At 43.7% G+C, this 25,601-nt stretch overlaps 1 protein-coding gene across 1 annotated transcript in view; it reads left to right on the top strand.

Moving 5' to 3' along the window:
• The window catches only part of LOC116989441 (unconventional myosin-If-like), a 76,158-nt gene that overhangs the window by 18,280 nt on the left and 32,277 nt on the right, over positions 1 to 25,601 (top strand). The window contains exons 2-9 of the mRNA XM_033046820.1: positions 3,017 to 3,154; positions 16,106 to 16,195; positions 16,569 to 16,663; positions 18,324 to 18,411; positions 20,442 to 20,531; positions 21,060 to 21,191; positions 21,570 to 21,704; positions 24,727 to 24,859. Of these exons, the coding sequence (XP_032902711.1) occupies positions 3,017 to 3,154; positions 16,106 to 16,195; positions 16,569 to 16,663; positions 18,324 to 18,411; positions 20,442 to 20,531; positions 21,060 to 21,191; positions 21,570 to 21,704; positions 24,727 to 24,859 (901 nt within the window). The remainder of the gene's footprint in view (positions 1 to 3,016; positions 3,155 to 16,105; positions 16,196 to 16,568; positions 16,664 to 18,323; positions 18,412 to 20,441; positions 20,532 to 21,059; positions 21,192 to 21,569; positions 21,705 to 24,726; positions 24,860 to 25,601) is intronic.

Genomic DNA, 25,601 nt, shown 5'->3' with positions numbered 1-25,601 from the left:
AGGTTTGGGGGGATATGGGCCAAACGTGATCAGGTGGGACTAGTGTACATGGGGCATCTCGGTTGACATGGGCAAGTTGGACTGAAGGGTCTGTTTCCATGCTGTATGACTCGATGAGAAGAGGTGGACATGTTGCAGATGTACCCGGAGCAAAACTCACCAAGTAACCGTGACCTCATTGTCAGGTCACTGCTCACCATCCACGGAGACATTTGGCGATCATTCTCTTTGATGACTTCCAGATTGTTCTAGACATGAGGCTGTCCAAATCTTCACAGATTGAACAGCAGATATTAAAAATTCATTTTCCGAACTGAAATAGAGTTGGCAGTGATGTACTGAAAACTGACCCAACTGAATGGAATTACATTGAACTGAATGGTTTCCACTACAAACAATATTAATGAGGGTAAACACAGAATGCTGCAGTAACTCAGCAGGTCAGGCAGTTACTCTGGGGTAAAGGACGGATGACATTTCGGGTCGCAACCCTTCTTCGATATTTCCACTCCTAACAATATTTATGAGGGTGAATCTTTCCAAATGAGAATATCCATCCAATATCCACACAACAATCCAAACGTCCAGCAGCTTGAAGGATGAGAAAAGAACAAGTGCATCAAGTTGGTATTTGGGATAGTAATTTCAGAAAATTGGCTTCAAGAATGCGTGTTTCCAAACGCAGGGAACTGAAGGTGTTGGAATCTTGAGCAAAGCACAAAGTGCTGGAGGAACTCAGCAGGTCAGGCAGCATCTGTGGAGGGAATAGACAGGTGCCATATTGGCGTCGTAATCAGTTCAAGAGTTTCATTTGTCGGTCAACCTGGACTTTAGTAGGTTACTGGCTCTTAAGTGCATATTATAGAGTTATATAGCATCGAAACAGGCCCTTCAGCCCAACTCATCCATACCCATCAAGATGCCCAATCTAAACTAGTCCCATCTCCCTCTGAACCTATCCTATTCTTCTGATTCTTTAACTTTCTTTTGGGAAGGGGGGTGGAATAGAGTGTGGGAGTAATCTTGCAGAGAATCAACCTGGTTAATTAGTTGCTGATGAGACATAAAGTGGTGAGGTGATAGACTGTGATGAACATTGTGAACACAGAGGGACATGTATCATCTGGGAATAGACACTAAGTGCTAGAGTACCTCAGAGGTCAGGCAGCAAAAGTATGGGTGATGTTTCAGGTCGGGACCCTTCAGACTGAAAGTGGAACAGAGGGAACTTGAGGTAAGAAAAGGCCAGAACAAAACAGGACCAGCAACAGATGACCAAGGAAGGGTGGAGCCCATAATGGCCCATTGTTGGCTGGGGAAAAGGTTCTAACAAAGACATATAAGGATGCAAACAATGGAACTGTTAGGATGACTGGAGGGGGGGGAGGGTGGTTGGTTGGTTGGTTGGTTGGTTGGTTGGTTGGTTGGTTGGTTGGTATGGAAAGGTTACTTTAAATCAGAGAAATCAATGTTCATACCGCTGGGTTGTAAGCTGCCCAAGCGAAATGTGAGGTGCTGGGATGTTAGGCAGAGCAATAGTAGATGTGGTAGATCGCTAGTCTGTTTCCCATGGCAGGGGAGTTTAAAACTAGAGGATACAGGTTTATGGTGAGGGAAAATATGTAAAGGTACTCTGAGGAGATTTTATTTTTACACCTCAAACAGGATGGCATCACCCATGAGTTCCTCGAAGGGACCCTGCACCCTGTTTGAGGCTTGGACCTGACGATGAGGTGTCACAAGTATTGTTAATTTGCTCTTCTTTACTGGAAACCATTAGTGGTTCTTTTACTGTTAAAGGAACCACATAAAAAGACATTGCTATTGTTAGAGCTTGCTGTGCACAAAATGGCTGTCATATGTACAGTAAACATATTTATTGATTGTAGAATGCTTTAGAACATCCTGAAAGGGAGGTGAAAGGTGCCAAATAAATGCAAGATTTGTTTCTATCCATTTTCTCTTGCTGTTGTGATCTAATGTTGAGCCAGTTTTGCAAGAACTCCATCCTTCTCTCCACCACTGACTCCTTTATATTGATTATTCCAAGTAAGTATAACACTCCCTCAGTGTATAACTTGGAGAGTATCTAGGAGAGAGTATTTAAAAAAAAAAAAATCCAAATAAAACAGATCCTTTGTTGACCATCGATCCATGTTGCCCGTCGATCACCCATTCACACTAGTTCTATGTTATTACACTGTCACGTCCACTCCTGGGGTAATCTACAGAGGCCAATCATCCTACAAACCCGCACATCTTTGAAATGTAGGTGGAAACTGGAGCACCCGGAGGAAATCCACGCGGTCACAGGGGGATCGTGCAAACTCCACACAGGCAGCACTTGAGGTCAGGATCAAACCGAGTCTCTGCGCTGCAAGGCAGTAGGACTATCTGCCGTAACACAACTGAATTTTTCAAAACAGCAACACCTGAATCAGCTGACTTACCTTCATCAGAAGGTAGCTGAGTTGTTCCTGACAATTCTAACAAATAAACAACAAAAATGCTCCCTAACCCCAAATGGAAGATAGCACGCATGCACAACTATTTTATGTAATGGAATTATTGAGTACAATATGTGTGTGAACATAGAACATAGAAAGTACATAGTAGGAACAAGCCCTTCAGACCACAATATCCATGCCGACCATGATGCCAAATTAAACTAATCTCTGACTGCACATGATCCATATCCTTCCATTCCCTGCATATCCATGTGCCAACCGAAAAACCTCTAAAATGCCACTATCGCATCTGCCTCCACCACCATCCCTGGCAGTGCGTTCCAGGCACTCACTACCCTTTGGGTAGAAAAACTTGCTCTGTACATCTCTCACCGAAAAGCTATTCCCTCTCGTCTACAACACTTCCACACTGGGATAAAGGTTCTGATAGACTGTGTGTGTGTGAGTGTGCTTTGTGTACATGTAAAACAATGTTATATTCATGCTGATAAATGTTAAGATATCCTGGCTGGCAGCATTGAAACATTCACGTTTTCTCCTTTGTGCAGGGGAGCAGGGACAAGTACCACTGGCAGAGCCACAATGTCAAGCAGAGTGGCGTGGACGACATGGTACTTCTGTCTAAGATCACGGAGGATGCTATCGTGGAGAATCTTAAGAAACGCTACTTGGATGACTATATCTTTGTATCCTTTCAACAAGTACAATGATGAAACATGGAAGCCCCAGTTACAAACCATCAACGGCTGTGTACAGTTGTGTTGAAGGTTGTCGAAGATAAATAGATGGCATGGATAGTTCCACCTAAAGTACGATTAAAATTAAAGTCAATGGAAGGTACAATTAAAATTATAAGCATTAAAATTGGCATTAAAATCTGTAATAAAGATTAGAGAAGAGTTTAAGACAGAAGAATGTTAGAACTTGAGAATTAGGGCCATTCGATCCTGTTCCGCCATTGTTGAAGATCTCACCTGATCTTCTACATCAATGCTATTTTCCTACATTTTCCCGACATCGTTTGATACCATTACAATCTGCATCTCTTTGATCTGTTTTGAATTAACTCAATGACTGTGTGTACACCCTCTGATGTGGACGATTCCAAAGATCCACCACCCTCTGCCTGAAAACTTTTCTCCTCATCTCGATCCTTGCAGAAATGGGAGGTTAATAACAGGAAATATGGGAAAGCAGAGGAATTAGACAAATATTTTATGTTTGTCTTCAGAGAAGAATTTAAAACTTGCCAGAAATACCAGAGTATGAGGAGCTGAAGGAAGGCCTTCCAGGGTATTAGTTACAGGGAGAGACTGGACAAGCTTGGATTGCTTATTTGTGGAGTGTCAGAGATTGAGGAGAAAAAATAGAGTGTATAAAACTATGTGAGGCATAGATAGGCTAGACAGTCAATAAATAGACATTAGCTAATAGTCAATGTGTGATGCGCACAAACTGACGTATATGATTGTTGTCATCGTCACAAGGGTAGAATGTAACACTCCATTTGCTGGAGCTAACTCTACTTGGCCAGCTCTCCTCAGTCATGTGGCAATCAGATCAGTGTTGCAAGGCTTTCTCCCAGCAGAAGTGCAAACAAGGTCCTCCACTGCTGGACATGTTGTGGAATTGATCACAAACAAATTTTGCTGAGTTATCTCTGGTATCATGTAACCCACAAGCACCTGTGACTTTGACATGACTTAAAATACACAACAGTACAGCTCAGGAACAGGCCCTTCGGCCCACCATGATTTGACCATGATTCCAATCTGAACTAATCCCATCTGCCTGCACAAGATCCATATCCCTCTACTCCCTGCCTGTTCTTGTGCCTGTGTAAATGCATCTTAAACGTTGATATCACATCAGCTTCTACCACTCTTCTGGCAGTGCATTCCAAGCTCACACCATTCTCTGCGTAAAATAAACGCGTCGTAAATCTCCATTAAACATTGCTGCTCTAACCTTAAAGCTGTGCTCTCTGGTCTTTGACTTTTTCATCCTGGAAAAATAATTCTGACTGTCCAACACATCTAAACCTCTCATAAATTTATATACTTCTATCTGTTTTATCAAATATCCAAATATATTCTGTGGTTTATGAAGCAAAGATGGCTATATTCCTAGACTTATTAACCTTTTCATCACAAAAATTAATGAATCTGTAAAATCATAACCATAATCGTAATTTATTAGCCAAGTACGTTTTGCAACATACGAGGAATTTGATTTGCCATACAGTCATACCAAAAAAGCAACAAGACACACAGCTACATTAAATTTAACATAAAGATCCATGACAGCGGCTCCTCCACATTCCCCACTGTGATGGAAGTACAATAGAAATGGTGATTTACGTTCTGATGTCCATGCACAGTTAGCAAAAGTAAAACTGGTCATAGACACAAAATGCTGGAGTAGCAGCGGGTCAGGCAGCATCTCTGGAGAAAAGGAATAGGTGACGTTTCGGATCGAGATCCTTCTTCAGACACAAAAGGTCAGTTATTCTGCCTGACCCGCTGAGTTACTCCAGCTTTTTGTATCTATCTTCAGTTTAAACCAGCATCTGCAGTCGCTTCCTACACACTAAAACTGGTCAGTTGAGTTCGGAAACCCTCTCCTTCGGCAAATGTTCCTGTTTTTTACAACTATCCAGATGTCCACCATGAATCATGAAAACTTAGTTCTGCAAATTTCAGGAAGTTCTAAGTATGAAACAAGAACTAACCTTGAGAAAAAAATGATAAACTGCAAACTACTTAAGAACAGCAATATATAATCATAGTTAATTTTCTTGAGCAATCGTTAGTTATTTTCTTTCTCGCCTTCCAATATTTTGAGTTTTTGTTTAAATACGATCCTGGCCGCTTCAAATTGTTCCAAATGAAGGTTGATTTTCAACAGTTCATTGGATCAAATGATGTTTCTTAATTACAGTGGCCCTAAATATTCTCTTTCAAGTCAACATTTATAATTTCCAACATAAAACCTATCAATTATGCTTTTAAAAATCTTCATACACTGATGTTCTCTCAAAATTATTGACCCAACTTGGTTGATAATGACTTGATATTGAGGCCTTGTAATCAAGGCTTGCAATGATACAATGGCAGCAAATGAGATTTTATTTTGTATCTTTGAATCTTTCGAAATTCTGCAAAGATTTTTACAGAAACTTTACAAGATTCTTTTGATAATGATCTCATATTCTCACGTGGCATTGTTATGAACATGGAAATTCTCCAATTTTAATTAAATCCCCCATTTCCCCCTTTCTAATTCCTGTGCCTCAAACCCACTCTGATATACATTCATTTCCCCCACTCTTCTTTCTCTCTTCCCACAACCTCTGTCCCCTTCCATTTATATTCCACCCTCTGGCTTGATACCACTCCTCTTCTATCCTTATCTGTCAACCTTTTGTCTCCTTTCCACCTCTAGCCATTTTCACTTACTCCACCCATCACCTCGACCCTCCCCTCTATCCACCTATCCCATGTGCAGGAAGGAACTGCAGATGCTGGGTTACACTGAAGATGGACACAAACTGCTGGAGTAACTCAACGTCTCTGAAGAGAAGGATTGAGTGATGTTTCGGATCAAGACCTATCTTCAAACTCGACCCGAAACATCACCCAATCCTTCTCTCTAGAGATGCTGCCTGTCCCGCTGAGTTACTCCAGCATTTTGTGTCTATCCACCTACCACTTGCCAGGCATTCTCCCCCACCTCTGTTTTCCAGCTCTCTCCCTCCTACTACACTGAGTCTGAAGAAGGTGTTCCTTCCATGACAAGGTCGCCGGGCCCATCTGATTCACCAACAGTTGCATTATATTCAGGACCTTGCACATACATTTCTGAAAATGGTTGAGCTGCACAGCAAAGAATTTGGTGGAAACATCTTTCAGAATAAAATAGCTTCCAAGACTGTAAATCCCACACATAGAGGACTATCCAATGTATCAGTGGAGTACTGGTGTTGGTGAACATAGAGAAAAGACAGCCTAGATGCTTAATTTTACTTTCTTTAATGTACATTTTTTACATGTACTGTTTTTAGTTTAAGCAACATCTTGTTGTTCCTCTTCCCTCACTTGTGTTGCATTATTAATATTGTTTTCTCATTTCCCCCTCTGCATCGGTTTTAAATCATTTTCTTCTCGTCGCTTCTGGGAAGTTTGTGCTTGAAAGCCACGTTCAAATGAAACCTTATGACTGCCCCTGAGTGTTCTGTTATTCTAAATATTGGCTCAAGTCACGCAGAAACAAGTAAAAGGGTGCAAAAGATCACAAACTTTCACACGCATCTTTACTCAGTGGACACATTATGCCCGAGCTTTGGGCAGCTTTTAGCCCTGTTCAACAGGATCTTTTTGTGAACACACAGACCCACACACAGAGGTGGCCATGTCTCTGGGTGGGAATCAGGGCCGGCCTTAAGCCAATTGGACCCAATTGCTCCCAATTGGGCCCCGCACCTATGGGGGCCCCGCGCCAGAGTGATCTACTCTCGGCTCGGGTAGATTTACCCCGGGTGGCGGGGGGGAGAGAGGGGTGGAGAGAGAGTAGAGGGGTTGAGGGGGGTGTGAGGGGGAATGGAGAAGGGGGAGAGGGGAAGGTGGGTCGTTCCTTCACGGTCTCGGGGCAGCGCTCCCGCCCCTCCAGTCACCGTGCACACACAGTGTCACACACACAGCCCCGGCTCCACCCCTCTCTCTCCCCGGGGAGATGCGGTGAACAATACAGGGGGGGCCGGGTTGGGGGGGGGGGGAGCAACGTTTATAAACCTCGGCCTCAGCTCACAACCGTCCGCCCGGACCCTGGCATCCCGCCGACCCTCTCCCTCCCTTCTCTCCTTCCCTCCTTCCCTCCCTCCCTTCTTTCTCCTCCCACCCCCTCCCTTTTTCGTCCTTCCCCCTTCTTTCTCTCCTTCCCTCCCTCCCTCCGCCTCTCGTCCACCCCTCCCTCCCGTCTTTCGCTCCTTCCCGCCCACCTTCGGGCGCTCTTCCCCCCTCCTTCCCTCCACTCTCCTCTCCTTTCCTCTACTTCCCTCCCTCCCTCCCTTCTCTCCTCCCTCCCTTCTCTCCTTCCCTCCCACACACACGCACAGACACACACACACACACACACACACACACACACACACACACACACACACACACACACACACACACACACACACACACACACACACACACACACACACACACACACCCACTATAAATGTGATCATAAATGAAAGACACTAATCCAGAACCGAGAGAGGAACAAACACAAGGGGGACAATTGCCCTGCTACCTGCAAACCAACACCGTAACCATAAAGAAAGTGGTTATCAGAATCAGATCTTCATTTAAAAATAAAAAGATAAGAGAAATTTTAAAAAAAATGTGAATAGAAGTACGGCAGCATTAAAGTTAAAAATGCATAGGTGTAATATTGCAGAGAGATTATGTAAATTAAAATGAAAGTTTTGGAAGTATACCTTTTTTATTCAGGTTTGTGTTTATTATCGTCTTGTGCATCAAGATACAGTGAAAAGCTGAGTTTTGCATGGTAATTAAGCAGAACTTATAATACTAAACTCAAGGCTAATGGATAGATCAAATGGTACAGAGTGCAGAAGATAGTTACTTACAGGTCAAAAAGAGATCCAAAAGAATAAAGCAATTGTTTTTGTGAAGGTGAAAAAACAGCCAGAAATAGATTATCCTGTTTTTAAGAGAGGCGAGAGAAAGGGGCCATGAGAAGGTTCTTGCAATCAGGAAGGGTTACAGCTCTAGTTCAGTTTGAAATTCTATTCTTAGGATCTGCTTCCGTTTCTCTGTAATAAACATTATCACCACTAACCTCTCTGCAGTCCTGCAAACCCTTGCAATCATCTTCACTGTTTTTCATCTTGTGTCTAATATTAAATTATTGTGTAATTGGAATGTATCTACCATACAGTTATTGGGATATGTGGCTCAGGCATCTTACAGCCGCACCCTGTCTCTACCTCTCAGACACCCTTCATCCCTGCTATTTACTGAACCATTTCTCTTTAATACAGTTGTCAGCATCAAAGAACATATTGGCATTTAGTCATATATTTTATCAAACGGGTTTTTGAAAATTTATATTTAAAGACTTTTTGCATTCTCTGTGATGTTTTTCAATTGGAGACAAGAAAATGCAGAAGCTAGAGTGTTGTAATAGAACAAATTGCTGGAGGAACTCAGCGGGTCAGGCAGCATCTGTGGAATGGAAAGGCGACATAAAAGGGGCCCGGCCCGAAATGTTGTTGGCCCATTTACCTCCCCAAATGCTGCCTGACCCAGTGAGTTCATCCAGCATTTTTTTATTTGCTTCTGTTAAAATAATCCATCGTGTCCTATACTTTATAGGCATTGACTCCTACAGTTTTTTCTATGCGTTAGATGTTGACTAATTACTTTCACAATATGGGCTCAAAGGTGACAATGGACAGTTTTCGTTTTTTTTTTGTTTAGTTTTGTTTATTACCATCTGTACCAAGGAACAGTGAAAAGCATTTTTGTGTGTGCTATCCAGTCAGCGGAAAAACTATACATGATTGTAATCAAGCTGTTCCACAGTGTTCAGCTACAGGATAAAGGGAATAATGTTTAGTGCAAGATAAAGTCCAATACTCTTCCTTGATTATGCTGATGATCTTGCTGAGACAACGTGAAATATAGATGGAGTTAATGAATGAAGGAAGTTGGTTTGTGTGATGGTCTGGGCTGCATCCAAAATTCTCTGCAATTTCTTGTAGTCTTAGATGGAGTTGTTCCCAAACCATGCTGTGATGCATCCCAATCAAATGCTTTCTACGGCACATCTGTAGAAGTTGGTGAGAATTGTTGGGAACATGCCAAACTTCCTAAGCCTTCGAAGGGAGATGAGGCATAGGAAGGAACTGCAGATGCTGATTTTCACTGAAGATAGACACAAAATGCTGGACTAACTCAGCGGGTCAGGCAGCATCTCTGCAGAAAAGGAATAGGTAACGTTTCAGGTCGAGACCTTTCTTCAGACGAAGATGAGGTGTTGGGATGGTAATGGATAAACGGGTCCCTTTCAGAATGGCAGGCAGTGACTAGTAGGGTGCCGCAAGGCTCGATGCTGGAACTGCAGCTATTTATAATGTATATTAATGATTTCGATGAAGGAATTAAAAGTAACATTTGCATATTTGCAGTGTGAACTGTGAACAGGATGCTATGAGGATGCAGAGCAGGGCCAGCCATAGGAGGTGCAGGGCCCAATTGGGAACAATTTTGGTGAGCCCGGGTTCACAGCCCTGTTATTTAGTATATATAATGAATTTGTACACTAAGGTGCTATGGATTATACACTGTCTTAATCTCTCCTGCTCCCACCTGACTGTCAGTACCTCCGCTGGCTTCCAACCTTTACCATAGCTGCTGATTACCATTAAATTGCATTATGTGATTGGACACAATGCCCTTGGAGACAGCGGCTGATTGGACAGGAGGAGACCGATTTGTTGATTGGACGGGAATTTTAAGGCAAGCTGGTCAGTGATTGGACGCAACCTCCTTAGAGACAGCGGTTGATTGGCCGCCAAATAAACGGGCACAAAAAAATTGACAAATAGGAAAATTTAAGAATAAGGGGTAGGCCATTTAGAACCGAGATGAGGAAAAACTTTTTCACAGAGAGTTGTGAATTTGTGGAATTCTCTGCCTCAGAAGGCAGTGGAGGTCGATTAACTGGATGCATTCAAAAGAGACAGAGCTCTTACGGCTAGCGAAATCAAGGGGTATGGGGAGAAGGTGGGAACGGGGTACTGATTGTGGATGAGCAGCCATGATCACATTGAATGGCGGTGCTGGAACGAAGGGCTGAATGGCCTACTCCTGCACCTATTGTCTATGTATCTATGTATCTATGATAACCTGAGAATGAGTAAGTGGATGAATTAATCTCCCCCCACTACTGACAGAGCACACATGCCCTTTTGATTGCATGAAGTGCATTCAAAATGCTGCCTGGATTGGTGGGTATTGGCTATAAGAAGGGGTTGGACAAACTTGGATGTTTTCTCTGGAGTAATGGAGGTTGAGGGGAGATCTGATCAAATTATATAAAGTTATGAGAGGCATAGATAGGTTAGATGTCAGAATCTTTTTCCCCGGGTAAAAATCTCAAAAACTTGAGAGCACAGCTTTAAAGTGAGTGAGGCAGAGTTTAAAAGAAATGTGCAGGACAAGTTTTTTACACAAAGCGTGATGGGTGTCTGGATCGTTCTGCCGGCGTTGGTGCTGGAGACGGATACATTAATGGCATTCAAGAGAATTTTGGATAGGAATAACATGGATATGCAAAGAATGAAGGGATAAGCAGACAGAGGAGATTAGTTTAATTTGGCATCAAGTTTGGCACGGACATTGTGGGCTGAAGGGCCTGTTCCTGTGCTGCACAGTACTCTATTCCATATTCTCAGTGCACCTCTCTGCCATTTGGACAGAACAAATGGGTCTTCTTTTACATGAGGGATCGATGGTCAATGGCGAATACATGTCTACTCGAAAAATGACTCATACTTGAGCTTGCAGTATCTTAATGGAGTGAATGTAATGGAACCAATGAACTGAGGCAAGTGGGTGTAATATGAACTTGGGCTGAGAAAGGAATAAACCGAGGTGCAACATTGGTGAGGAAGTGATGAGCGGCAGCTAGGACTTGGATCAGGATCAAAGAATGAACTGAAGTGCGAGCGTGGGGACGGGCTGGGTCTAGGGGCCAGGGGCCAGTGAGAACCCTCAATGGAGGTGAAGAGGGATTGAGAGATTGAGAGGGAAAGGGAGTGTTGCCTTGACTGAGGGTGGTGCATGAAGAGGGGTGGGTTGCAGTGGGGAGCAATGAACCTGGAGATCTGAAGAATCAAAGAGTATCTCTAGGGAAGGGTGTGTAGACATCCAAGGAATTTGGTTATTGTGGACCACATACAATTATAAAGGCCTTCAGTTCCATGGGATAAACTTACTTTGTCTGAATTAAATGAAAAGGCAAGTACTCTCCAACTTGATCAGCCCTAGATCAAGGACGCACCCTCTACTGATCAGTGGTCCAAATTGGAGGATTCTACCTACTCCAATGACATTGTTCCCATAATATCTAGACTTTGCCAACCTCGCCCTTTGTGTTGAAGATAGACACAAATGTTGGTTTAACTCAACAGGTCAGGTAGCATCTATGGAGAAAAAGGATGAGTGGCATTTTGGGTTGAAACCCTTCTTCAGACAAATATAGAACCCTTTTTTATTTTTTATTTATTTTATTTTTATTTAACCTTTATTTAACCAGGAGAAGTCTCATTGAGATTAAAAATCTCTTTTACAAGAGAGTCCTGGCCAAGACAGGCAGCAGTACAGTTCCACAGTTACAGACAATAATTTAAAAACAACAGAGAACATATAAATAAAGTCACAGTCAGAACATCATCAAACAAAGCATGTACAGACAGAAGAGCCCGCTTCAACATCATTAAGAAGGGATTTAAATCTGTTTATAGAAACCAGCTCCTTAAGTTTCAGTTCATTCTGCAGCTGGTTCCATGCGAAGGGAGCAGCATAACTAAATGCCCTTTTCCCCAGTTCAGTACGGACTTTAGGTGCAGTTAGTAAGAACAAGTCCTCAGAGCGGAGCTGATAAGTTCCTGTGCTTTTTCGAATTACATACTTCTGCAGGTATGAAGGAAGAACACCTTTGTGTTTCTAGGTGGCAGAGCAAGGAACAAAGTGAGGGATTTGGAATTTGTTCTGCAGCATCTCAGTGAGTCAGTGCTATACTGGTGAATGGACAGTTGTTAAGCGCAGTTAACAATTTGCATAAAAATGTAAAGTCATAACATTTTGAGGAATGGATAGACTTGAAATCAACATTTTTGTTAAACCTTCAAGTTATCCAGTGGATCAGGTCCCTGGAATCTACAAATTCAGAAATTTCCATTCTAATTATCTGCGCTGTTTGGATAAGATTCATCTAGGCACTGGTAAGAGGAATTTCTTGGTCTATTTTTTGCTTCATGAGAAAGAAGCTTGGTTCCTGCACCAACTGCATCAGGCAAGGTCAAGGCAAGCAAGAGGAAGTTGGGTTTGCCGATCACTAACATGTAAATTCGGACTTCCAGTTTACCATTAGTGCCAGATTCTACAATCTTTTTATGTCCACTTGCTTCCATCCTTGCCCCGTTCCTTCCCCCAACGCTCAGCAAGTTGCAGAGAGTTACAGAAAGTGGTTCCTCTCAGCCACCTTGTGGAATTGGCCGACACAATTGGAGCCTTCACAAGAAATAGTCTCAGCCTCTTTCAGAATGCTTCGTCTTAACATGACTGACTCCAGGTATTTGTAGTTACCAGAGATCGTCAACCAATATAAACTTAATTATCTGTTGTAGTTCCCTGATACCCTGATGGATGGGGCAGGTAGTGGGGGTTAGGGATGGAAATGGCAGGGGAAATAGGGATGGCAGATCTGGGATGGGGGGGGTGGTTGAGAGGAAAGGTGGGGGTACTGAGGACAGGCAGTGGACTGTATGATAGGCAGGTAGAGTATAGGGAGGCCAGATGGAGGGTAGAGAGACTAGGCAGGTGCTATGGAGGACTGTCGGGGGAGGGGGCAGGGAGGATAGGTGAGGGAAGATGGTAGGAAGGACCAAAATGCCCCATCCACGCTTGTCCCATTTGCCTGCTAAACCTTTATCTCTCTAAACATTTCCTATCCATGTACCTGTCCGAATGTCTTTTAAAGATTGTTATAGTATCTGCTTCAACTACCTCCTCTGGCAGCTCATTAAATATACCCACCTCTCAGATTCTTATTAATCTTTGGGTGAAGTCAGTCCATGTCGCCTTTCTCAGGAGATTAGCGCTGGGTCAGATATCAGCATGCTGGTTCGAAACTGCTGATGAACCAACCACAAAGAGAGTGTGAACTCAACCACTTTATGTCCACGAGCTGACTGGGTGGGGGTGGACCATCGGTAGTGTGAACCCTGTGATCCCACCCCACTCCCAGCCGTGGTGTGGCTGGATCAACACTGGGGCCGGGCCATTGTGTTGACCTACTCCCGTTGCCCTTTATCTGAGGCCCCGCCACTCTGCCATGAAGCATCTCGTTTATCAACCTTTGATGTGGCAATGTCCTCAGGAAAGCAACGCAACTCTGCAGAGCTATTTCACATTCTGCGCAATTTCACTTCTTCTTTCTCTGTACTGAATTAACTAAAAGACACAGAGAAGATATTTAACCGTAAATTCAGTGCCTTTCATTTTTCTCATGGGTGACTAAAAGTGTGATTTAAATGCACAATAATCTACTTTTCAGAGTTGTGATGTTTAGAGGCATAGAGGTGTACAGCATGGAAGCAGGTCCTTCGACCCATCTTGTCCATGCCAACCATGTGTTTCACTGCCCAACGTGCCAAATGCAATGACAAATTTACCCCTGCAAAAGATACCGTGACATTATTTTGAAGAGGAACGAATAAATATTCTTCTACATACTGGTCAATATTTACATATTAACCAACATCTCTGAATTGATTGATTGATTGATTGAAAGATACAGCATGGAAACAGGCCCTTCAGCCCATCAACTCCATGCCAAAAATCGATAACATGTTCACACTAGTTCTATATTATCCCTCTTTCTCATTCACTCCCTACAAGGGGCAATTTATAGAGGCAAATTAACCTCCAAACCCTCTTTGGGATGTGGGAAGAAGCCGGAACACCCGAAGGAAACCCACATGGTCACAGTGAGAACAGGCAAATCCACACAGGTCAGGATCAAACCCGGTCTCTGACGCTGTGAGACAGCAGCTCTGCCAAATGTACCACTGAATACTTGTTACTATGTGGGTGTCTTGTTTTGCACAAACTGGCCCTAATATTTACGTAAATTACAATGGTGACTTCATATCAAAAGTACTGGAATGACTGTAAAACACTCCGAGATGTCCTAAGGTCAGTGAATGCGTTCTATAAATGCATTTTGTTTTCTTTTTATTTGAACAAGTGTTAGAACTTCTCCTTATCACCTTTCATAATCACTGAAAACATGAACTGCTTAACAATTATTTGCTTGGTGATTTTTGTTCTGCACTTATAATGACTGCTTCTTGAAGATCTGTACAGTTTTACCACACATCATCTGCGCCCAAGAGGTAGAACGTTTTATGTGAGAGCAAGTCCTACTTCAAAAATTGATGTCGCAGGTATTTGTTAATCTTTGTAACGTTTAATTACCTGGTTTGTATCACTCCAAGTTATAAAACATTTCTGTTAAACCTCTTACCACTCACAAGAATGTTCCAACATTGCGAGGGGGAGAAGTGTATTGCAGAGCAGAGCGATCTAGGAGCATATGTACATGGTTCTCTGAAAGTGACGTCGCAGGTAGATAGGATGGCGACTTTTATTTATTTTTTGGCATGTTGGCCTTCATCGATCATGGAATTGAACTGGTGTGTGAACTGGTTGAATTTAACTGACCAGCACAGAGAAGCTGTAATGACCAGCATAAAAAAGCTTTACTTCTCCAAGTTCAGCAATGATAGTCTACTCATTACACAATAGGAGGGCCATGAATATGCTGGAGAGAGTGCGGGGATATTTACCAGAGTGTTGCCTGGCACGGAGTTATGGCTTTCCTTGGAGTGGTTGATGAAGGTGGATAAACTGGATGGGAGGCAGGTTGGGTGTAACAGTAGGAAACATTTCCCATAGCAGAGGTGTCCAAATCTAGAAGGCATACATTTAGGATAAGAGTTTAGAGGAGATTTAGTTTGGAGATACAGCATGGAAAACTGGTCCTTTGGTCACTATTGATCAGTCTGAAGAAGGGTCTCGAATCAAAACGTCACCCATTCCTTCTCTCCAGAGATGCTGCCTGTCCCGCTGAATCACTCCAGCATTTTACATCTACCTTCGACCATTGATCACTCGTTCACATTAGTCCTGTTATTCCACATTTCTCACCCACGACCGATATAATAGGGACAATTTACAGAGGCCAATACAATAAAGCTACAAACCTGCACGTGTTTGGGAGGTGGGAGGGAATGGGAGAATTCAGAGGAAACCCAGGCGGTCACAGGGAGACCGTGCAAACTCCACACAGAAAGGACCCGAGGTCAGGATTGAACCCGGGACTCTGGCACTGTGAGGCAGCAGCTCAACCAGCTGCACCACCGTGCCGCCTTGATCTGAGGACACATAATTAGAATCTGGAACCTACTGACTTGGGGGGGGGAGGGGGCAGAGACCCTCACAACATTTGGAAAGTATTTTTACGAGTTTTGAATTGCACAGTAAAGATGTTTGTGGATCAGGTTCTGGTAAATGAACGTGGAAGGGTTGACATTTATTTGGTTGGCCGAAGGGCCTATTTTTGTGACTTTGTGGCTCAACCCATACTCAAACCTCATGCCGCCAAATGCATTCTCTTCTGGTGCGATGTGCCGCAGGTGTTGAGTTTACAGGTGCTGCCAGGAAACTGCTCGCCACTTTCCTGGGAAGTTCCTGCCACCGCTGTAACAACAGGGACTGTCGGTTTCCATTCTTAACAAACCATCCAGGAAAAAACCTTAACCTGTGTGTCAGACCTACATCGGTACAGTGCTCATCTCAATCAATCCTTTCAAACAGATGCCTTACTTCACCGACAGAGAAGTTGAAATTTATCAAGGAGCTGTAAGTAACTTTAATACATTTTTCTATGCAAACCAAACATCTGGTGTTGTTTTGTAGCTTTTACATTTGTTCCCCCAGCACTTTGGTCAGAACTGTGTGGGAGCCACTGTCTTCTATCTTGCTGCACTGAGGCTGCGATTCTGTGGTAAAGTCGCCACCAACTGTCAGAATCATGTAATCCTGTCACTGGTGACAATACTTGTCACTCAGATGTAAAAACATCTTCCTAGTGATATTTAAAGCATGCATTCCACCTCGTGAAGCTTGCACTTCCACGTTGAAGACCTTTGCTTTGAATAAAGTCCGCCTCTCACCCTCCCTCAACACTCGGCAACGTCTACTTTTGCTTAGACAATTTGTTTTCTTTCTGCAGGCTCAGTATGAAAATCCGCCTCATATTTACGCTCTTACAGACAATATGTACAGGAACATGTTGATCGATGCAGAGAACCAGTGTGTTATAATCAGGTATGTAAAGAGAGGTCCCGACCCAAAAATCTGTCCATTCCCTCCACAGATGCTGCCTGGCCCGCTGAGTTCCTCCAGTACTTTGTGTTTTGCTCAAGATTCCAGCATCTGCAGTTTCTAGTTTAGTTTAGTTTCGTATTATTTTGTCTAGTTTAGTTTAATTTAGTTTAGAAATATAGTGTGGCAACAGGTTCTTTGGCCCTCTGAATCCACGCCGAACATCATTCACCTCCTCCAACCTCATCTACTGCATCCGCTGCTCTAGATGTCAGCTGATTTACATCGGTGAGACTAAGCGGAGGTTGGGTGATCGTTTCGCCGAACACCTCCGCTCAGTCCGCAATAACCTACCTGAACTCCCGGTGGCTCAGCACTTCAACTCCCATTCCCAATCCGACCTCTCTGTCCTGGGTCTCCTCCATTGCCAGAGTGAGCAACACTGGAATTTGGAGGAACAGCACCTCATATTCCGCCTGGGATGCTTGCGTCCGGATGGCATGAACATTGAATTCTCCCAATTTTGCTAGCCCTTGCCGTCTCCTCCCCTTCCTTAACCCTCAAGCTGTCTCCTCCCATCCCCCCGCCCTCGGGCTCCTCCTCCTCCCTTTTTCCTTCCTTCTCCCCCCCCCACCCACCATCAGTCTGAAGAAGGGTTTCGGCCCGAAACGTTACCTATTTATTTCGCTCCATAGATGCTGCTGCACCCGCTGAGTTTCTCCAGCATTTTTGTGTACCTTCGATCTTCCAGCATCTGCAGTTCCTTCTTTAACAAAACATCATTCACCCATAAACTAGTTATGTCGTCCTAGTTTCACATCCTACACACTCGGAGCAATTTACAGAAACTAGTTAACCTACAATCCTGCACATGTTTGGGATGTGGGAAGAAACCGGATGCCCTCTAATTTTTTTATATATTTCCGCCTGGGTAAAAGGTTAGGAAATACCACTCATAATTTTATATACTTTTATCAAGTCTCACCTCAACTCCGATGAATCAGAGAAAAATCCAAGTTTGGTCCAATCTCTTCTTGCAACTAATATCCTCTAATCCAGGTATCATTCTGGTAACCCCTTCGGCACTCTCTCCAAAGTCTTCACATCCTTGCTGTAATGGGATGACAGAACTGCACACAAAACTCCATATGTGGCCCAGCGAAAGTCCTGTAAAGCTGTAACCCCTTGGGTTCGGCAAGAGGTGTTGAGGTGGGGAGAATGGGACCTCGACAGAACAGTGGGCACTGAAAAGGACTCAGGTCCCAGGTGAGCAGTTCTGCTTCTTGTTTTACGCACAATATGTACTTGGAACATATGCCTCCTACTGCATTTCTTCTTGTTCTGAATTTTATGAAATAATATTTCTTCCCTTTTATTTTGAAAATTTGCTGAGATAAACTCTTCTGTGATTGATATTTTGAATTTGTTTTCAGCTTTGGAAGAAAGGGTTTTGGAAGGGGAGACTTCTTTCGATGTGATGTGCCAACGCCAACCGTTCTGCCTTTGTTCCCTCACTTTGTTTCTTGAATCACGTTGACATTTTTTTGTTATGAGTTGAGTGATTGCCAGCCTGAGATTAAGAGAGAATCGCAGTGGATGTGGCGGAAGCGCCTGCGATAAGGTCTTACATCTGGGACTTTTCTCCCCTTATTTTGTCTTCCAGTGGTGAGAGTGGAGCTGGAAAAACAGTGGCTGCAAAATATATCATGGGTTACGTCTCCAAAGTATCAGGAGGAGGATCGAAGGTTCAGGTAATCACAGAGCCTGGAAGGGTTGACTTGGGAAATTATTTGAGGTTCATCGGTTTGTGTTTGCAGAGGAGAGGAAGAGGCACCAGAAACCGATGTATTGATCCACCTTCTCTGGGGCACTGAAGAATTTTCAATCATCCAAGAGTAAAGTATGAGGAAAGGTTAAGTAGGCTGGAACTCTACTCTTTGGAGTTTAGAAGAATGAGAGGCGATCTCATTGAAACATATAAGATCGTGAGGGGCCTTGATCGGGTGGATGCACCGAGGATGTTCCCAATGATCGGGGAAACTAGAACTAGGGGACATAGTTGCAGAATAAGGGGGGGCTCTTTTAAAACTGAGATGAGGAAGAACTTCTTCACCCAGAGGGTGGTTAATTTATGGAATTCACTGCCCCAGGGAGCAGTGGAAGCAGAAACGTTAAATATATTTAAGTCTAAAATAGATGGTTTTTTAGCTGCCAAGGGGATAAGGGGCTACGGGGAGAGGGCAGGGATATGGACCTAGGTATGGTTAGTATAGTAGACCTGAGTGATCTCCTGGACAAGTGTCGATCGCCTGGATTGGGGTCGGAGAGGAATTTCCCGGATTTTTTTCCCGAATTGGACCTGGGTTTTTATCCGGTTTTTTGCCTCCCCCAGGAGATCACGCGGTTCTTGGGGTGGAGAGGGGTGATAGCGGTATAAAGGGGAGGGTAGTGTTTTGTGTTCTGTGTCTTGTGTCTACTGTTTGTGGGTAAGTGTGTCTGTTTAGTGTTCAGCCATGAGCGAATGGCGGTGCGGGCTCGACGGACCTGGTGGTCTACTCTCGCACCTATTTTCTATGTCTATGTTTCTATGTAAGTGAGCATGGGATAAACAGTGCCAACCACATCAGCCTAGTCATAGAATCATAAAGCACAGAGCCAAGCCCTCTGCCCAACTCGCCAAGCGTCATTAAGAGGTATAGCCAGGAAACAGGCCCTTCAGCCCTCTCAGATCATGCTGACCATTAACCACACAGTTACACCAATCCTACATTCATCCCATTTTATCCTCCTTACCTTCCCTTAACTAAGCCCAAATACTGCCATACTACGGGCAATTTCACAGTGACCATTGACCATCTGTACATCTTTACAATGTGGGAGAAAACCGGAACCTGAGGCACACTGATTAGAGCCCCCACCCCCAACCAAGTGGAGGTGAATTTCTGCTTTGTCAACATGGCCTACTTATTAGATAACAAGTAAATATTCGTCTTCCTCCCCAACACCAGATGGGTTTGGGCAGAGCGTGGAGTTAAACCAGGGCTATTTACCTTTGAAGAACCATTCTACATTTCCTATATAAAAGCAACACAGTGGTGTAGCTGGTAGAGCTGCTGCCTCATAGCATCAAAGACCGGGGTTCGATCCCGACCTCGGGTGCTATCTGCGTGGAGTTTACACATTCTCCTTGTAACCACATGGATTTTATCCGGGTGCTCCAGTTTCCTCTCACATAACAAAGACATGCGGGTTTGCAGGTTAATTGTCCTCTGTAAATTGTCCCAAGTGTGTAGGGAGTGGTAGAATCTGGTGGGAGCTGATGCCAATATGGAGAGAATAAAGTTGGATTAGATTAACGTAGGATTAATGCAAGTGGGTGGTTGATGGTCAGTATGGACTCAGTGCACCAAAGGGCTGTTTCCATGCTTCATCTCTCTAACAAAACAGGCAATGCTCAGCAGGTCAGGCAGCGTCTGCGGGGAGAGAGCAGTTTAGGTTGATGACCTTTCAGCAGAATATTCCCTTATACTGGCTCATAAGTAGTGGACTACTGGAACTGGACAAATCTAGATGAAGGACATGAGCCAAGAGAGTGTCCACCTGTGCCCAGACCCATAGTCAGCACTTGGAGCTGTGACTGGGCATCACTGTATCTTCTAACCTCTCGTTCCAGCTGGGAGCTGAATGTCACCCAGGATCAGTGGAAGAAATGTGAGGGCCATGTATTTGCTGCATGTTTATAATGGGGCAAGGACATCATTTATGTTTTATTTGTTTTCAGCACGTAAAAGATATCATCCTACAGTCAAACCCTCTACTTGAAGCCTTTGGAAATGCTAAGACCGTACGAAACAACAACTCCAGTCGATTTGTAAGTTACCCCTAGAGGAGGTGTCTATGTGTCTGTGGATGTCAAATTTTGATTGAAAGATACTGCATGGCAACAGGCCCTTTGGCCCACCCAGTCCACACCAACCATCGATCACCCATTCACAACAGTTCTATGCTATCCCATTTTCTCATCCACTGCCTACGCACCGGGGCAATTAACCCGCTACATCACTATCCCGCCCTGTGTCGTGTCATCATGGTGTATCCAGCTGCTTGTGGTTCACAGTGACCCCAAGGGTTTACAAATGCAATGGGGGAGAATCCCAGGGGTTCTCCCTCCATAACTCTTTGTGTCCCTGCAATGTTGGTGATCTGCTGGATTGCACTGATCAAAAAAGTTCTGTAGAGATTCAGGGGTCTGAGATGTGTGGTCCCGATGGGAAATCTAGCTGCAGGGAAAATTGGTCCTGTTACCCGTATGTTGTGAAGTGTGTGTATGCATGGTATATGTGTGAGCTTGGCTGTGCATGTGTTTAAATCCTTTATTTCTATATTATTTCTTCCTCAGGGAAAATACGTTGAAATTCAGTTCAGTCGTGGTGGTGAGCCGGATGGTGGAAAGATTTCAAACTTTCTTCTGGAGAAATCCCGGGTTGTTAATCAGAATGAGAATGAGAGGAATTTCCACATCTACTACCAGGTATCTCATCATTTCCTTCCAGATGGAAAAGGCAAACACCTACAGGTGTAACATCACCTGCAAGGTGTGGTTGCGCATAGGTACTGGCTATCCAGTGGGTTACACAGCAGCGGTTGTATGGAACGAGCTGGCAGAGGAGGTAGTTGATCCAGATACAATAACAACACTTAAAACACACTTATGGACAGGTACGTGGATAGGAAAGGTTTAGAGGGATATGGGTCAAATGCTGGCAAATGGAATTAGCTTAGATAGGGCATCTTGTTAGGCCAAGTTGGGATTGCATCATGCAATGATATGACAAGACAGATTCTGTTCAACACCCTGTAGCAAGGAGGAATGAGTGGTAAATTAAAGGTTAAATCTTTCTTCCAATAGCTGCTGGAAGGTGCGTCCCGGGAGCAGATTGAAAACCTGGGCATTGCTGATGCTATGTATTACTTCTACTTAAACCAGTCAGGGACTTACAAGGTGGATGGAACAGATGACAAGAAAGAGTTTGCGGAAACAATGGTAAATGTTTTTGTCATGAACTAAGCTGCACACTCACTGCAGAATGTGCCAAACTGTATAATTGATGTTTGATTAAAAGATACAGCATGGAAACAGACCCTTCGGCCCAACGAGTCCACGCTGACCATTGATCACCCATTCAGTTCTATGTTATCCCTCCACTTTCTCGTCCACGCCCTGCACATTTGGGGCAATTTACAGAGGGACAATTAACCTACCAACCTGCACATCTTTGGGATGTGGGAGGAAACCCACACGGTCACAGAGAGAATGTGCAAACTTCACACAAACGTAACGAAAGGTTAGGAACAAACCCAGGTCTCCTGCGCTGTGAAGCAGCAGCTCGACCAGCTGAGTGTTGAGCTCCTCCTGAAATCCGAGACTAACTGATGGAATCTTGAGCAAAACACAATTGAGCAAATGCTGGAATCTTGAGCAGAGCATAAAGTTCTGCAGGAACTCAATGGGTCAGGCAGCATCTGTGGGGGGGATGGACAGGTTACGATCATTCTTCAGGCTGATAGAATTGAGAGACTTTTCTCACACTCGTGGTCCATACAGCGCTGGACTCAGTGAGCATCCTGTAGTCTGTTCCCAGTGACAACATTCTGGAGGGACTTGACCTGTTCTCCTGCGCAATACTGTTCTCTCCCCGAGGCTTAGTTGACAGACCTTAACATGTTTATTTTCTTCACATGCTGACCATTTTTATGTTTCTTTTCTCAGCATTTTTTTTTTTTTTTATCATTTGCAATATGTTATCCTAATTGATGAGGTCAGAAACAAAATGGTGAGCCATTCAGCCCCTTGAACATTCTATATTCAGTTGGACCAGAGCTGTCCTAATTAACTCCAGATCTCACCCTATGCCATAACCCTTCACACCACAACATTACTTGTTTCCCTTCTAAGAATTTCAACGGATCAACTGAGACAGTTTGTGGGGAACGTTTCCCCAGATTCCCACAATGTTTCTGGGAGGAGATGTTTTCCATATCACCCTGAAAGATTTTGCTCCAATTATTTTGTTCTGGACTGGACAGATGATACAATTTTTTTACACCTAACTAAGAAACTAAGAACTCATCCTGAACAATCATTTACGTTTTCCTTAGACTTCTCTGCCAAAGGGGCTGCAAGCCAACATAGGCACATGGATATGCCGGAATGGGGGTGATATGGATCACGTGCAGGCAGAGAAAATTAGTTTAACTTGGCATCATGTTCGGCACGAGCATTACGGGCCATATGACCTGTTACTGTGCTGTAGTGTTCCATGTTCTAACTGTTTGCACTATTCCCTCTTGGTTTAACCTTTCACATCCTCTTTTCATCTGGTGACCCTGAGCTAGACTTCCTCCCAGACCAATGTATCTGCTCCAAGCTGTGGTGCCCAGACCTGTGTATGCCCGATGGGCTCAAACCTGACTTCTGAGTATCTGTGGTTAAAAAGTTCTCCATCTTTGTATTCTGACCTCTTGTGATAAAGCGCAGGATTACATTAGTCCTTCAAATTATTTATATACAAATTCATTGGCTTTTAGTGTTTTCTGTATTAGTCTTCAATTGACTCATTGAATCATTCCAATTTGTCAGACATTGAGTCGATGATCCTTCAGGATTTGTCCATGTACTTAATCTATCGCCGAACCTTCACAAGACTCTGCTCCTGTCTGTGTCACTCACTCTGCAACTTACTTCATGTCAGCAGCAGGCCTCAATAGGCAAGGCTGTTGCCCCAACACCAGTCCTGGGGGCACAACCAGTCCCCTGCTGCCAATGGAGTCCATGCCATCACTGCATCACCACTCCATGCTTTTCACCTCCTGATTCAGTCACTATTCAAGCCTAAAGGTTGTCACCAATTCTTTATATTACTTTTTTTTTTCCTAATGATCCTTGTATAGATGGGGAAATGTAGAGGGATATGGGCCAAACACAGGCAAATGGACAAGGTTAGATGGGGCATCTTGTGGTCAACATTGGGCCTGTTTCCGTGCTGTGTGACTCTATGACTCTACAACCTTCTCATTGAATGTTGATTTCAGTGCAACACCTGAAGCCATTCTCGACCATATCAGGTGTTTCTCAGGATAGCTCATTGGACTCATTCCAATTTTTGCCAATCTCTAGCCAGATCGCATTTGTCCAAATGTCCAACTCATTCTGTTCCTAATGCGTGTTGCTGTTAAATACAGTTGGGCAGAGCAAAGTGCCGTCGTGCACACACATCAGCATCACACATTCTGCCGGATGTCACCGGTTGCTTCACTCAGTGTTCTGAAGGATTTGGCGTATTGGTCACATTTATTAATCATAAAAGTTGCTTTTGTTATTTTCTTCATAATGGTAAATGGATTCTCTTTAACATTCTAATGATGCGGATGGAAGGGGCAAGGTTTTTACACAGAGAGTGGTGGGGCCTAAAACACATGGCCAGGGGTGGTGGTGGTGGCAGATACCATAGTGGTGTTTAAGAGGCTTTTAGGCACATGAATATGAAGGGGATAGAGGGACATGGATCATGTACAGGCAGATGAGATCAATCTAACTTGGCATCATGTTCGTCATGGACATTGTGGGCTGAAGGGCATTTACAGTGCTGTACTCTTCTCTGTTCTATGCCAAAGTTTCCTGTCAGGCATTCCAGGAACTATTTTTGTCTCATCTGCAATCAGACATGCAACCATGATGAGAGAAATGTGTTTATAAAACTGATTACATCATTGTAGGGTGAAGGGTCCTGACCAGAAATTCCACCTGTCCATGTCCTCCACAGAGGCTGCCTGCCCTGCTGAGTTACTCTAACACTGTGTCTGTTTTTTGTAAACCAGTATTTGCAGGTCCTTGTGTCCTCAGAAAAGATGTGATTTGTTATTTGCTGAATGGTTACATTTAAGGAGAGTAACACAGAACCAATTAAATGTTTTAAACTCCAAATTGACTTGATCATATTTCAAATTAATTTCTTGTGAACTTTGGTCTTGCCATCTAACTACTGAGGACAATTATCTTCCCTTAGAATGCCATGCAGGTCATCGGTATTCCATCCGAGGTTCAAGTCATTGTGCTGCACATTGTTGCTGGAATTCTGCACCTCGGGAACATCAGTTTTATGGAAGTTGGGAATTATGCAGAAGTGGAGAACGAAGCTCGTGAGCAACAATTATTTCTCCGTATTTCAATATCTGTTTGCATCACAGTGATGATTGACAGGCGAGGAAAGCTGCGCTTCAGAAAGGAAGGAGACGGCCAGTTATTTTTCCTTCCTCTTTTATATGTGTGGGAACAGAGAATGTTCCCAGGCAGACCTGCTCGCGCATCCTCTGTCTGTGCCATTTTTGCGTTCATAAAGGTAACATTCTGTATATCAAGAGTTTAGAGATACAGAATGGAAACTGGTCCAGCCCACTTAGTTTATTCTATGTTATCCCACTTTCTCATCCACTCGTCTCATCCACAGACGAGGGGCAATTTACAGAGGCAAATTAACCTCCAAATTTGCATGTCTTTGGGATGTGAAAGGAAACCAGAGCACCTGGAGGAAACCCAGGGAGAACATGCAAACTCCACACAAACAGCACCCAAGGGGTGGCACAGTGTTTGATTGTCATAAGTACCGACAACAGAACGATGAAATTCTTACTTGCAGCAGCATAACGGACCTGTAAACACAGGACTCCTGGATAACTCAATAAACAAAATCATTAAGGGCCTTCGTGCAACCAAGACAGTTCCTTGCTGTTGGTGTGTAGGACAGATCATCAGCCTACAAGCTGCTTAAGATGTTCAAAGGCCTGAGCACCTAATTTAATTAATAGCTTTGATATTTTAAACTTCAGCAATGATTTTATATTAAAACTTGACAAAATTTGAAAAACAAGTTTTTCACTTTTA

Source organism: Amblyraja radiata, chromosome 29, assembly GCF_010909765.2.
Source record: "Amblyraja radiata isolate CabotCenter1 chromosome 29, sAmbRad1.1.pri, whole genome shotgun sequence".
In the NCBI taxonomy this organism is placed as follows: Eukaryota; Metazoa; Chordata; class Chondrichthyes; order Rajiformes; family Rajidae; genus Amblyraja; species Amblyraja radiata.
Note: the sequence above shows the minus strand (reverse complement) of the source record. Positions and strands in the feature narration are given on the sequence as shown.